We start from the raw sequence: 14,439 nt of genomic DNA, 5'->3' as shown, positions 1-14,439 counted from the left end.
TATATCCAGCAGACAGATGTGTTTGTGTTTTTCTAATCATCTCCCAAATTCCTGGATCTCAGCTTATTCCAAATATAGAGTCATAAGGAACTCTTTATACTTTCATTCTTTTCTTTCAAGAATTCTCTTTCACTCTTGGGGATAAGTTCAAATTTCTATAATTGGTACTCAAAGTTCTTAGGAATTGAGAAACACATGTTCTTCTAGTTGTATCGCCTTCTACTTCTCCCAGCTTGACCTTGTCTTTTATAGCAGCCACTATGAATGACTCACCATTCCTCAGGCACAGCTAATCTTTTTATTCGTATTTCTTAGTCTATGTGTTGCATGACTTTTCCTGAAGAGATGTGACATACATGTATTTACCCACATCTGTAACTGGATGATATACCAAAACGTAACTCTATTTAAATCTAGCGGCTGAGCTAATCAGATTGTAGCGCTAATTATAAGAGCAACAGGAAGCTACTGTAAAGCCCACGCCTCCCAGCTCCAGACACAGGTGACTCTTCCAGGCAGAAAGCATCCTGCTCTCAGCAACCTATTGCTGCTTTTAACCTTGGAGAGGGACCTCGTGAATCTCATGACTGATTCTTAAACTTGAAATTTCCTGAGTTTCCTAAGCTTGATTTCATTAGCTTCTTGAGACTTAATGAGCCTCTCTCCTGCCCTAGAAGGAAATATTTTAATTAACAAGAATTTTCTTCTTTTTTCCCATGCTGTGTGTTATGTACTTTTCCCTTCTTGAAATACATTTTTTCCCTTCCTGGAATGGTTTTCTGAAACTTCATCCCATTGCAACCCAGCCTGAAAGATTCGTGTTTCTGAGTCTGGAAAGATGGTTCAGTACTTAAGGGAATTTTCTATCAAGCTTAATTACATGAGTTTGAACCCCAAGAAACCATATGGTAGAAGTAAAGGACTCTAGCAAGTTGCCCCCGATCTTACATACAAGCCATGCAATCACACAAACACACACACACACACACACACACACAAGACCACCACCAACAACAACAACAGCAGCAACAACAGCAACCAAGATCCATTTCTAGTTATTTATTCCCTAAGGTAAATTTAGCCAGTCATTCCTATGTGTTTACAATAGTGTATGAGAGTCGGGTTACTCTATATATATTTCAATGACTCTGCATGTCAAAATTATCAGAAGAAAAATTACTGCTTATTGAATATTGCTATCTTGTAAATCTTATTAAAAATTTCAAGGGAACATCTCAATTCAAATACTCAAATATTTCCCCAAATAATTACAAAGAAATTTTGTAGAATCATGGTTATAAATGGATACTTCCTTTGCTTTTCAGAATCAATTTTCCTCTTGAGATAAAGTCACTTCCAAGAGAATCCATGCTTATTATAAAAGTGTTTGGGATTGACTCTGCCACCCACAGCGCAAATCTGCTGGCCTGGACCTGCCTTCCACTGTTCCCAAAAGAGTAAGTCTATCACCCATGATTAACAGAGCTCGGGTCCCGGTTCAACCTTCCGGGAACTGAATGTTCTTCATGCTATGGCATAATGAGAAAAATCAAGAGGACATTTTGTACTAAGATGAGGTAGCTCGATATAAATCATGAGTATTGAAACCAGAACAGAAGAGCAGAAATGGAGACCTGGCTTTAGCTGCAGCCCATGCTCTACTCATCAGCTGGGTCATTTACAATGGAGAGCGGTTGGCAAGACCAGTCTCAATGACTCTTTCTTCTCCAAGCAGCCAACCCCCCTGGAATTAGTAATTCAAAATGACTATGCTGTCATTTAGAATTTTAAAAAAGCCACAAAATTCTGACTAAAGTAAAATTATAAAACATGACTGCTTTGCTGGTCTCCTATTGCCAAGAATAAACACTTGGCAACTTCTGAAAATGTACAGAACTGAGTTCAGATATTCTCTCAGAATTAACAGCCTTTGCAAAGTCAACTGTTTATTTAGCCTATAATCCATGAGAATTATTCATGCTTAGAACCTAAAATAAAATCAGCTAATGCTTTTAAGGGAAAATATTTCCAGAAGCATCAATGTATTTATTATTTTAAATAAAGGAAGTCCAGTTTTAAGATCAGATAAAAAAAATTTAAGACCTTCAAAAATCAGAACTTGTGTTGTTATGCTAATATTAGTATAAGGCATGTTTCTACACATATTGTCTTAGAGAAACTTGGTGTTATGGAAGTGCTTAAAGTATTGCTGTTAAGTTTTCAGTTCCAACATTCATCTACTGTAGACAACTTTTATCAAGCAAACCAGATCAAACTTTGAAAATTCATTTGATTATTTCTGATCTGGACCCTGGGTGTGTGCATCTCCTTGTGTGTATATGTGGGTGTATACCTGTGTATGTGCATGTGTAAATTGTGTATATGTGTCTCTGTGTGTATATGTCTCTGTGTGTATATGTGTATATGTATGTGTATCTCTCTGTATACATGTGTGTTTGTGTGTCTTATGCATGTGTGTATGTCCTGTGTGTGTAAGTATATGTGTTTCTGTGTATGAACATGTCTGTTGCTTGGTTTGGGTTTTGATATTTTAGCCCATCTCCATGTGTGTATTGAGGGCAGGGAATGTATTCATCTCTGTAATGTCTGCCATCTTACATAAAGCATCATATAAATAGGCAATCAATAGAACTTTGTTTACTAAAAAAAATCAATCCCTGCATTTAGATTGTTAAAATCTGCAAAAAGCACAGGTCAGCTCTAGGAGAGGTGTCTGCTGCTGCTAGGGGAGGGACATTCCAAATATCTGGTTGGAGCTTTAGGAACATCCATGACTTTGCCCGTAAGAGCCTCTGTACAGGTGTCCATCTACCTGAGAGAGACCTTGCTTTCAGTTTCATCAACAGAATTTCAGATGTGGCATTTTTAGCATTTTGGTAAAGCCATATTTCCAGTTACTAGCTGGAAAGAGCATCTGGAGCACTAGGTTCTCATTACCAGCTTGCCGTATGCAGGGACGCCAGCAAGATGCGGGCTCTGGGTTGACATGCATCACTTACAATTGTTTTCAGGGAATGGCCTTCCAGGGCGGGAGTCTGCGGAAAGCAATTATCAGGGACTGATCCAAGGTGATGAGGCTGCAAGACAAAGTATGCAAACCAGTGATGATGAGGTATCAGAAAACCCGATAGACTTCGGTGATTATTTCAGCAAGCATTAGGAAATGTATTCCCAGGAGACCGTTTCTCATCAAAACCAGAAAGCATTGCCACCTCTCCTGGGATAAACAATCAAAAGAAACCCAGATTGTTCTAAGGTATCAGAAATCTATCTGGTGTGGCTGCTGAGACACAGCCACAAATTCTATTTTGTGCCTCGCAACAATTTGTAGAGATTCTTATTCAATTTATTCAGTGTAGATATTTTCAGATCACAGAAAAGAGGCATCTTGTTTTTATTTCCACCCATGGGATGACCTTTGCCCATGAACATCTGATGTTGAATCTCTCATTAGGGTTTGAATTGCCTCTCACCAGCTGTGTGCAGTAATAATGACCACTTATATTGATATTCCAACATACACATGACCTCAGGATAGCTTTCTGGAGGCATTCTGTCTTGTCAGGGCCTCCACAAGTGGGCTTTGAGAACCAATGATGATTAAGCTCATATAGACCTATGAAGGATGTATTAGTTAATGTCTACATACAAAAATCAGCTTTGACATTTTCAGGCATCCAAACCACTCATTTTCAGTTCTATAAAGAAAAGTATCTCAAATCCAAAGGAAAGATTTGGTGGGAAAAATCATAGAATCTTCTTTTGCAGACAAGATTGTCTATGTACCAACTGCACTACAGCAAGGATTTGTTTCTTTCAACACAACCCTGTGCAAGAGCTCAGGTCCCAGTTTAAGGTTACAAATAAGTAGTGTAATTGTTATTTAGCATTTTTATTCTGGAAGCTACTTTGCCATAGAGCTTCCCTACCTCAGTTGAACAATAGCATTTTCTTGGATCTTATAATATAAAGCCAAATTCCAGGTATCCCCCAATGATTCAAATTCAGTTCTGTTTTATTTTATTTTTGAGAGCAACAATATTTTCAAGACTCCTGGGATGAGTTAAAGTCTTAAATATGAAAATCATTCGCATAGTTTCAAACATGACTTAAAATCAGTCTTAATCTCCAAACAATTTGATTGCTTAGGCAATTGCCTGGATTATTAAGGCTGACCTCCTCTGTTTCAGAATTTAGTAATAAACAATAGTTGTGTTGCTCAAGCTCATTGGTTTTCTGCGGGTCCACATGAGTTGCTCAGTCCAATTGCCACACTAGGTGCTGAGGAGATCCTTGGAAAGGTGGTCTAATGTAAGGTACCAGGCAGCTTAAAAACAGAACGATAGCCAGAATCCAGGTCTGAGTTCTTGCCTTTGCTCTTTCTATCTTCAACTCTCTCCCTTCCTGTTTTGACATGCCACGTTCCCCTCCATGAACGTATTGTAAAAATGTCCTCCCCCCTACACAGGCTCTGGCTCAGGTCACAAGAGCTCGTCCCACTAGATCTACTGTTGTCAGTCTCTCAAGGGATTTCATCAAGTCAGGTCGTCGGGTTCTTCTGGTCTTTCAGTGGCATAGGCCTCTCTACACTCTGGCTCCAGATGTTGGGAACTGATGCAAAGACTCCTGATCACTAAACTCAATAACCATTATTGTGTTGTGTTAGGAAGCAGGGTGATGGAATCATAATCCAGAGCATTTGTCTTTCTCAATGAAGCAAATTTGAGGTTGAAATATTTTTATCACTAAATTGAACAATAGTCAAGTTTTAAAAAAAAAACTTATGGATATGCCAGCTCAAATATCCCCAAAGGCCATATGAAAAAGCAAAGTCTAATTTCTAAACATGTCATATTTTTTAAAAACCTCCAAGTGCATGAGTGATGGATACTGCAGGCGTGCCTTGCAGGAAGAGTTTGAAGTCTTGTGGTCAGGTCCAGTTAGCATCTCCCCAGCGCCTTTCTGAAAGCCACCTTCACTGCCAGAGGAACCACCACACTGTGAGAACTTTTGAAAAACGTTGATTTTGTCCAATAAATTTCAGGATTCTTAGTTAACAATGGCTGGCTGATTTAGGCAAGCTCCATCCTATCACAAAGTATGATGTATGTAGACTGTCTTTGTAACATTTTTATTTTGTTTTGGGGTGTATGTTGGTATGTATTACAGACTAATATTTTCCCCATAGTATCTTATTAAATTTTGTTTTATATGTATAGATATTTTGCATGCACATATGTCTATGCACCACTTGAGTGCCTGGCCCCATAGAACCCAGAGAAGGAGTATTGAGGACCCTAGAACTGGAGTTACAGATGGATGTGAAATATCATATGGGTTTTGGGAATCAAACACAGGTCCTCTGGTAGAGCAATCTGTACTCTTAACTGCTGAGCCATCTCTTCAACCCAATAGATTTTTTAATTACTTCTCATCCCCACCTACTTTGTTTTAAATATGTCCATTTTATTGCCTGTGTACTTAAATTTTCTTAATTGTTTAAAATGAAACCATACTTTATTTTATATATAGCAATACAATTTATATAACAATGGTATGGCAATTTAACAATACAATTTTTAAATAACACTTTAATAGAATAATTTGGTACATTAAATAGAACGAGAAAGGAGAATAATTCAGGTTACAAGAATACCCTCAAAACTAATTTTTAAATGGCAGCTTTTTCCAAATAGATCAAGGTAACAGCACACTCAGAGATGAGTCAGGTCTAATTATTAGTGCTGTCATGGTCGGTGAAATTCAAGAGAAAGCCCCCCATCTTCTAAAGCCACAAACACTCTCAGATCTGTTTTATGTTACTCACTGCTACTGATCATCTTCTGACATTTATTTGAAAAACTATGAAAGTCCTTCTTGTAGCACCTGGCACAGTCTATTATCTGAAAATTAGCTCTCCAATGCTAAACAATCACCTCCAAAACAATGCCACTCATTTATTTTCTCAGCTCCTCATACGGCCTTAAAATCTGTATACCTTTACCCTACACTGTCCATCTGGACTTTCCTATTCTTCATGCCCACTTTCCTAAGCTCTGTGTACCCCACTCCTACACAAGCGCTCTGACTTCATTCTGAATCCTGTGCCACAAGATAGAGGCTGGGGAGGCTCTTACAGTGCAATCTATCTAAGGGCAGAAAGAACAGACACCACTGGATTCCTTCTTGATAGAAGCCAGCTCCCGGAAATCAGATTTGTTTTGCTTCAAATGTGGCCAAGCAAAATCACAAATATAACACCTTCCAAAATGCGGTTGTGAAAATGCAACTAACATCTCACAAGCTCCATCCTGCACCTAATGAGGGCAAAGAGCTCTCGGCTTATAGCAAGGACTGATTAGCTGAAATATGAAATCTCTTTTGGATAAAAATGCCTAGTCACTTAGCTTTCTTTCACTCTGCCTCTCTTCCCAACAAGATGACAGGACGATGAGGTTGAGAGAAAAGGAAAATCTACAGAGATCTTGTGGCCTGCTGACTCTGACCTCCAGACCACAGTCCCCTTCAGAGCTGGGAGCTCCTTGTTTTATCAGAAACTGCTGGCTAGTGCAGCTTGTTAGGGATCTCCCAGTGTAGCCGAGGGTGCTGGGTTACCCGAGTTGGGTTATCTCAGCCACCACAGAACCACCTGAGGTTCTCTGTCAACTCCTGAATTGAATGGGTACTGAAAAAGTGATTTATCTTCAGGTTACATTTGCTTTGGTTAATTAACTAATTTTCCAGTTTTGTATATTGAACTCAAACACCACTCTTAGTTAACCATTGGAATATGTTACCATATTCAGATTTGTGCACCAGTACCACTAAATATTTTTTTTATAAAAATATGTGGATTTAGTTGTTTTTGCAGCCATTGGAAACATTGGTGGTTTTCTCCATGGTTAGAATATTTTCTATATGCTCTCTCATTTACTATGGTAATTTACAACCGATTTTTAAGGATTCTGAACATGAATAATCTTTCTATTTATATGCGAAGGAACATTTCCCTTGTGAAGTCCTACAACTATTTTGATTCTGCAGCTCATATGCTGTGCTGATTTAAACCTTGCATTCTTATAAATTTAGAATCTTTAAATGCCCAAGGAATTTATTTAATTCAGGGGGATGGAGGAAAAAGAACTTCTGAAGAACTACTATCCCTCCTGAGTTCAGGCACCCATAAGTCCAGAGTCCAAATCTGAGATTCCTAATTCCACTTAGTCATCGCCACTGATGGCAGTCACTGATACATGCTACATGCTCCTGTTAGGAACTACTGTAGTAATTGTCACACTTGACAAAAAATGTGGTGTCTATGGAAACAGCTTTGCATTTGACATGTTAGTAGTGAGCTCACAATCCATGTCTAGACACGTGGGATATTTTATTTCTCTTCTAGCTACTGAATGAAGCCACAGAAATAACCGCTGCTTTCTATCCCAGAATAAGCATGTGTGAAGACACTAATAGTTTTCCTCTTAATGTGACTCTTGTCTATGTGTTATCTTTTGCAGAAAGTCTATGATGGGGTCTAGGCTATTCAGCATGACATTTCAGAGTGAGCCTCCCACAGAAATGATAGCTCCAGGAGTATGGGATGGGAGCCAGCCTTCCCCACTGACCCTGCAGGTAAGTGTCAAGCTATGAGATGAAAGTACACATAGAAAATTCATGTTGTTAAGCAGTGTGGTAACCAGTTACAGAAACGCTTTCTTCTAGGGTCACACATACATGATCCCTTTCTCCAGTTTAGAATTGGGTGCCTTCTGTATCTTTTGTTTTATGCCCAGAACTCTCCAAGCAATTTTTCTGTCAGCTTATATAATAGCAATTCAATAGATCGCTTCACCATCCTGAAGGATAGCAGAGAAGCCTTGCTATCAACACTCTCCTTAAATGCATCCAATTCTTCTTTCTGTTGTCTAAAATAAGTCATTGTTATATATTATTAACCCAGTACCTTACAGCTGCTTTTGCATTGTGACAAGCCATCAAAATCTCTTCTGCTGCACCTTTGTTAAATGGCTGGATTGTAAGAGATGAATAGCAAACAAAATCCATGTTTACACCTTTTTTGCCCTAAAACATCTCTATTCTCTGTGATTTGTGATGGGGAAAGGAAATTGCTCAGTGATTCCAGCTTTGGTTCATTCTGCCAGCAGAACCTTGTTTGCTCATGTCTGTGGCTCATACTGGCTCATACTGGCTAGAGATAAGCAGCGCAGACACAGTACTACGCTCATGTCTGTGGTCCATCTATCCACACTGGCTAAAAATCAGCAACACAGATACAGTACTGTGATCATGTCTGTGATCCATCTATCCATATTGGCTAGAGATCAGCAACTTAGATATAATACTATCTGGAGATTCAGGAGTGTGGACTTTCCATCCATCTCTACAGAAACTGGGTGGCATCCTCAGAAACACAGTTTCTCAAACTTGGCAGCATTTTGACTGGGCATTTATGGTTCCATCCTGTGCATGGTCGGATGCTGAGCAGTATTACTGATTTCTATCCAGTAGAATATTCACTCCCCAGTCCTGGGAACAAAATTGCCTTGCACTTGTCTTCATGCTGGAGAGGACACAGAGTTCTGGTTCACAAGCATTAGGTTCGAGGGTATAAGGGATAGAGTTTAGAAATATAACAAAAAGATGTTGATGAAGGAGAATAATGAATCCTATAAAAATGTGGCTTCATTTTAGGGCAGAAAAGGTCTTTCCAGGAACCACGTGAACAACATTTTAGCGCTAGCTTGGTGGCAAGAAATAGGTGAGTCACGTAGACCTGAGGATGTCAGGTCTAGATGATGACTGGCTGGAACGTGCCTTGCAGCAGGACACAAAGAGGCACTTCATTCCAGTAAGGAAATCTGCCATAAACCTCATAAATATTCCCATGCTAGGCCAGAAGGAATCACCAGACTTTAGTTTTAAAGGGCCCCCCATTTTGATAAAGTGAATAGCTCGTTACTGAAGAACCTGTGTTGATACTATTAAAAGTCCTAATTTAAGAATCCAAAGCACCATGTCAGGCTCTCTGCTGTATTCTAGAACAGGAAATTGATCCAATGTTGAATTTTAGGGGCTGACTCTGCTGGTAAAGTGTTTGCATGAGAACTGACATTCCTACCCAGAACCCACGGGGAAAATGGCTGATTCAGTGGTATAAGCTTACAATCTCGAGTGCTGGGGCAGTGAGAAGGTGAATCCTTGGGACTTCCCTGGCCAATCTGTCTAATTGAGTCAGTGGACTCCAGAGTAGTGGCATACCTAGTCTCAAAATAACCATTGGTTAGTGCCTGCAACGTGACACAGGAGTTTGTCTTCTGGCCTCCACATGCAAACACACATGCACGCTCAAATGCACAAATCCAGCACACACAAGATTAGGAGATGGTAAGAAAATTAAAAGCAGGCCGTAGAACCTAGAGTTATGTCAGGGAATAGATATGAGTCAGAAAGAAAGACATCAAGCTGTCAGTTGGGGGAATGCAGACCATAGTCTCAGCTCTCTAACAGAGAATGTCAAAGTATTGGGCAAGTCTTTAACTCCCTCTTTCCACCTCTGTGCATTCAAGGACTGCCCACTGTAGTCAGGTCCGCTTTTCTGGTCGTCCTTACAATATGAATGGTAAAGGATGCAGAGCTGCCATCCAGGTATGACAGGGGTGTGATGAGTCACACAGAGTCGTTCTCCAGGTAAATAACTGTTGACACATCCTAAGACTGCTGCAGGGAGCAGGAACAGCTGACAGGGGGAAGTGGATAAGAATTCAGAGTGGAAACGAACAGGCAGATTACTGCTTGCCTTTTCCTGGGTCTCCTCGTCTACTTGCTTGCACTTGCCTGGAATCCATTTGAAACTTCATCAGGGCGTGTGCATATGTGCAGGAGCATATGTGTGCACATACGTGTAAAGGCCAGAGGTCAACCTTGGGCATTGTTTTGCAGTAGCCGCTCACCAGGCTTTTTGAGATTTGGTTTCTCACTGCCCTGGACCTCACCAATTGGGCTAGGCTGACTAGCCAGTATTCCCCGCAAGATCTGCCTGTCTTATCTTCCCACCCTGCCACGCAACACACCACATTCCAAGAGAAAGTATGATTGTCTGTCTGTGGCTTACCTTAGTCCGAGAAGCTCTAGTTTCATCCGTCTTACTGCTTACTGGGAAGGGTGCATTGTGCTTTCGCATCATTGTTTACTGTGGCTCTTCCTGGCCTTTCTAAGCTGGGAAACCAGCGCAGAACTAACATTCATGTTCTCTTCCACCATCTTAAGGTCTTCAGTCTCCCGGCCAGTTCCTTCAGGCTGACATAAAGTTGTGCTAGTTCATTAGCTACTGTTTCTTATATTATTTTTACTCAATTTTTGATTTTTTAGATAATTTCATGCATGGATACTATATAGACATAATTTTTAGCCCTTCTAAACACACACACACACACACACACACACACGTGTATTCATTTAATGTGGCTCATATGTACATGTAGTATGGGTTTGACCACTTGGGATTCAGGAGACTCATCTCTGGTGCCCAGTAAATTCTGGCCAAATAGAAAGTAGTGTGACCTACAGAGACTGCGTATGCTTTCATTTAAATCATGACAATCATTGCTTCAAGATTCATCTCAGTAATATTAATATCATTTTGCCTTAGATTGTCTTATTTTTATCATGTTAAAGCAATAATTAATAAATGATAGCAAAGCTTATTCCAAAATAATAATTGCAATAGACATTATGGATTAATAGAATGAACTAAGCAGTTTCTAATGTAAAATAATAAGAAACCTAAATAGAATAAACTGTATTTCAAGCTGTACCTCACACATACTAGAATGTTCCTAGATTTTCTCCATGAAACCTATCTAACACAGTTCAGCCGATCATAATAAGGTATGTGGACTATTTGAACTTTAGAATGGACAAAATTATTAACCTTAAGAAAAAATATGGAGCCTAAACTGTCCAGCTCACCTCCATAGTGCAAAAGCAGCCTGTTGTCATTGTTGTTGTTGACGTCAGTTTTAACTCTAAAGCAAGGTTTAACTAAAAACATATGGACTCAGGATATAAGGGTGAAAGGATTCTTGTCCTGTCAATAGATGGGACATCCAAACTCAAATCAAAAACATTGTTTGTTTACACAATGTGCATGGCAAACAGGGCTTAAAGGGGGACATGGGAACATTGGAGTCACTGTTTTCATAAGAAGATTGTGAAAAAGGAAGTACAATTGTCTTCATATTTCTTTACTTTATAACAGATACCAATAATAGATTGTTCAAAAATTATGTTAAAGCAATCAGCACAAAATAGAAATTACTATTTCTTTCATTCCTACAAATCTCAAGTAAATGTTATGAAATTGTAAATGTATTTGCATGCATGTTTAGTACATAGAAAATCACCTCTTCATTACAGATAGATTTTCCAGCTGCTGGGTGGGAGTACGTGAAACCTGATTCTGAAGAGAACAGAACTGACGTTGAAGGACCACCAAGAGAGTGTTTAAAACACATCGCCAGACTGTCCCAGAAGCAGACTCCTTTGCTGTGAGTGAGCCAGGCCTGAGAATGACTCTCTATGTTATGCTCTCGTCAGCCATACTTGTGTCTTCTGAGGGAGCACCTGAAGTCCTATACCGACCTCTCATTTCCTGAAGTCATGGTGCTAGATGATCAGTTAACGTGGACAAACTGAGAAATGATTTTGCCTCATCTACAAAGATTTTTTATGTCTTTTGGCAACTTGATCTTTAGATTAAGGAATGGTATGAAGTACTAAAGTACCAGAGGCAGAGACAGGCTAGTGAACAGCATCACATCTCAGAGAAAAACGGTGCTCAGTCATCATCCAATAAGTTCTGGGAAGCTGTTTTAGTAAGCAGGGAAAATTGGAATTTAATTATCAAGGCAGATATTTAAAAGAACAGAAATAAATCATCTCTAATAAACACTAAATCAGTTAATAAGTAATTCTTATGCTGTGTCAACCAGCAATTCTCTAAATAAAGCCAAAATCACTTGGAGGAACTACAAGATAATTAATGGCATTTATGCTTGCTACCTGGTAATGTCTGAGTCACAGCTCATCAGCTGTGCTCATTAATAATAAACCATTGGCATTAACTCTAGAAGTTGTACACATGTACATATATCCATCAGTATGTACAGAAAAAATGCTGGAACCACAGTATATGTATAGCATAGGACACTTTATTTCAAGAAAAAAAATTGACTTAAAAAAAAGAATTATATTTTTTGTGTGATCCCTGTAAACACAAGTTTAAGAATGTGTTAAAGAATCAGTAAAAACAATAGCCCACAAAGCAACTGGGAGTCAATTTGATTTGCTAGGCAAGACCTTGGGATTTCCGTAAGGTGGAAGCAAAGCAGTGGACTCTGGAAGTAGGGACTAGATTGGGAAAAAATATAGATTCTCAGTTCAAAATAGATGACATTGGTTAGAATTTGGAAATATGTCACCAGATAAACCAAAGAACTCAGGATAGGTCAATGGAGAAGACCAGGATTTAATTTGATCACTGGGAAGACAATAGAGTCATTTCTGATGGAGACATTAGTGTGGTTGAGCCCAACTGTGAACATTCAGTACAGACATCGTCCATCTTGAGTCCTACCCTCTAGTTTCAGCCCATACCATTGTGGGTTCATTCAATTCAAACTGGTGACGTAAACCTCCTTCACAGGCTCCCCCTGTGATGGTACCTCTTCCTCCCTGAGACTCTGATTGGACATTTAGTTTTCTGAATTATTCTTTTCTAAATTTTCTGCATGATTAAATCATATTAAAGTTGTCACTGAAATGCCACCTGTCTCAGGGGGGCCTTGCTTGGCCACCTCACCCAATGAAATCTTCTCTCTGTAACCACACTTCCTAGTCTGTCATCGTCAGGTTTATTCATGTGTTTATTTCTTCTCTCCTCACTCATTTGCAAGAACTAGGAGGACAAGGAATTATCAATCCTGGTTTTACTGTGTTTTACTTATTGCTATGTTTCCAATCCTAGCCACTGTTTTTCCTCTACAGTGTGTACCCCATAAAACCTGAGGTATCCTCCTGTAATATTTGCCCAACAAAGCTACTGTATTAAAAACGATGGAAGAGTCTCACAATCCTAAAACACAAATACTGGCAATCTCTTTCCATGTCATTTCCACCTTCACCACATGAATCCTCTTTACTACTTTTTCCAAAAAAAAAAAACCTACACACATACACACACAAAACATTACATTTAAAAAGTGTGCCACTTAAGAACACTGCTCAATGTGTCATTGTAACAAGAGATTTTAATTACGAAAAAAGTGACGATGTTACAAAATTTTAAACATATTTAAACAAAAAAGGCCACACCTAGCAAATTATAGCTAGATATCAGGAGTTTGTGTTTATAAATTAACCCCAAGTTCATGGTATTTAGTTTTACTTTTATGTTTTTTTTATTATAACCTTTGTTTATTTTGAGAATTTAAGCATGTACAATGAGACTGGATCATATCTACCTACATTTCCCTCTTCCCGCTCTCTTCAATCCCTCTAAGATGTTCTCCTCCCAACTTTGTGTGTGTGTAATGACTGATTGAGTTTGATTAGCACTGCCCATGTGTACATGAGTGTGGAACCATACACTGGAGCAGGAGAAAAGTGTCAGTAGCTGCATTCTGTGAAAGGAATGAGTCACACCCCAGTGATTATGCACAGCTAATTGCTCCTCACTTGGGGTGTGCTATGGAGAGAATCTCCCCATCTTTGCTGAGATTTTGGCTAGCTTGAGCTTGCGTGGGTCTTGTGCAGTAATCATGGACTCCATCTTTAACTTTTACATTGTTTTAGGCTCCTCTCTCTGATGGCCTCTGAGGTGGTAGCAGTGGTTGGGAAAGATGGTCTACCTAAAGCTGAATATTCTCTCTCTTTTTCTGAGTTCAGTTCATGGCACCTGTGTATGTGTCAGGGTGCTCACAACTGCAAACACCTCTAGTTCCAGGAATTCCAAATTCCGCTTCTGGTTTCCATGAGTATGTGTGTGCGCACACACGTGCATGTGCACACTCACTCACGCCATAGACTCACGCGGTCATACACATTAAAAAATTGCTAATTTAAGACACACATTTTAACAGTTAATTAACTACCCCAATTGAATTCTACTTGTCTTTCTGCTTCAGATTTTGTTTATGTTAATTGTATACACTAAAGAAGCAACATTTCCTTCTGTTTCACTTAAATATAATTATTCATGTGCTGTGCAGCAGCGGCTCACTCTGGACTGTGGGAAGAGATAGATGACAGCCTTCAGTGTGTGGCGTTTACAAATAACATTCAATTTAGTGGCTGAATCACTTAATGTTTTATCATTTACTCGGTGAATTAATTATCCCT

The 14,439-nt window shown here is 39.3% G+C and overlaps 1 protein-coding gene across 3 annotated transcripts in view; it reads left to right on the top strand.

The window, feature by feature from the left end:
* The window catches only part of Pik3c2g (phosphatidylinositol-4-phosphate 3-kinase catalytic subunit type 2 gamma), a 309,971-nt gene that overhangs the window by 70,970 nt on the left and 224,562 nt on the right, over positions 1 to 14,439 (top strand). For all 3 annotated transcript variants that reach the window (XM_075981920.1, XM_075981919.1, XM_075981918.1), the window contains 3 exons: positions 1,326 to 1,457; positions 7,539 to 7,653; positions 11,458 to 11,588. In XM_075981920.1, the coding sequence (XP_075838035.1) occupies positions 1,326 to 1,457; positions 7,539 to 7,653; positions 11,458 to 11,588 (378 nt within the window). The remainder of the gene's footprint in view (positions 1 to 1,325; positions 1,458 to 7,538; positions 7,654 to 11,457; positions 11,589 to 14,439) is intronic.

Source organism: Microtus pennsylvanicus, chromosome 8 (genome assembly GCF_037038515.1).
Source record: "Microtus pennsylvanicus isolate mMicPen1 chromosome 8, mMicPen1.hap1, whole genome shotgun sequence".
Classification (NCBI taxonomy): Eukaryota; Metazoa; Chordata; class Mammalia; order Rodentia; family Cricetidae; genus Microtus; species Microtus pennsylvanicus.
Note: the sequence above shows the minus strand (reverse complement) of the source record. Positions and strands in the feature narration are given on the sequence as shown.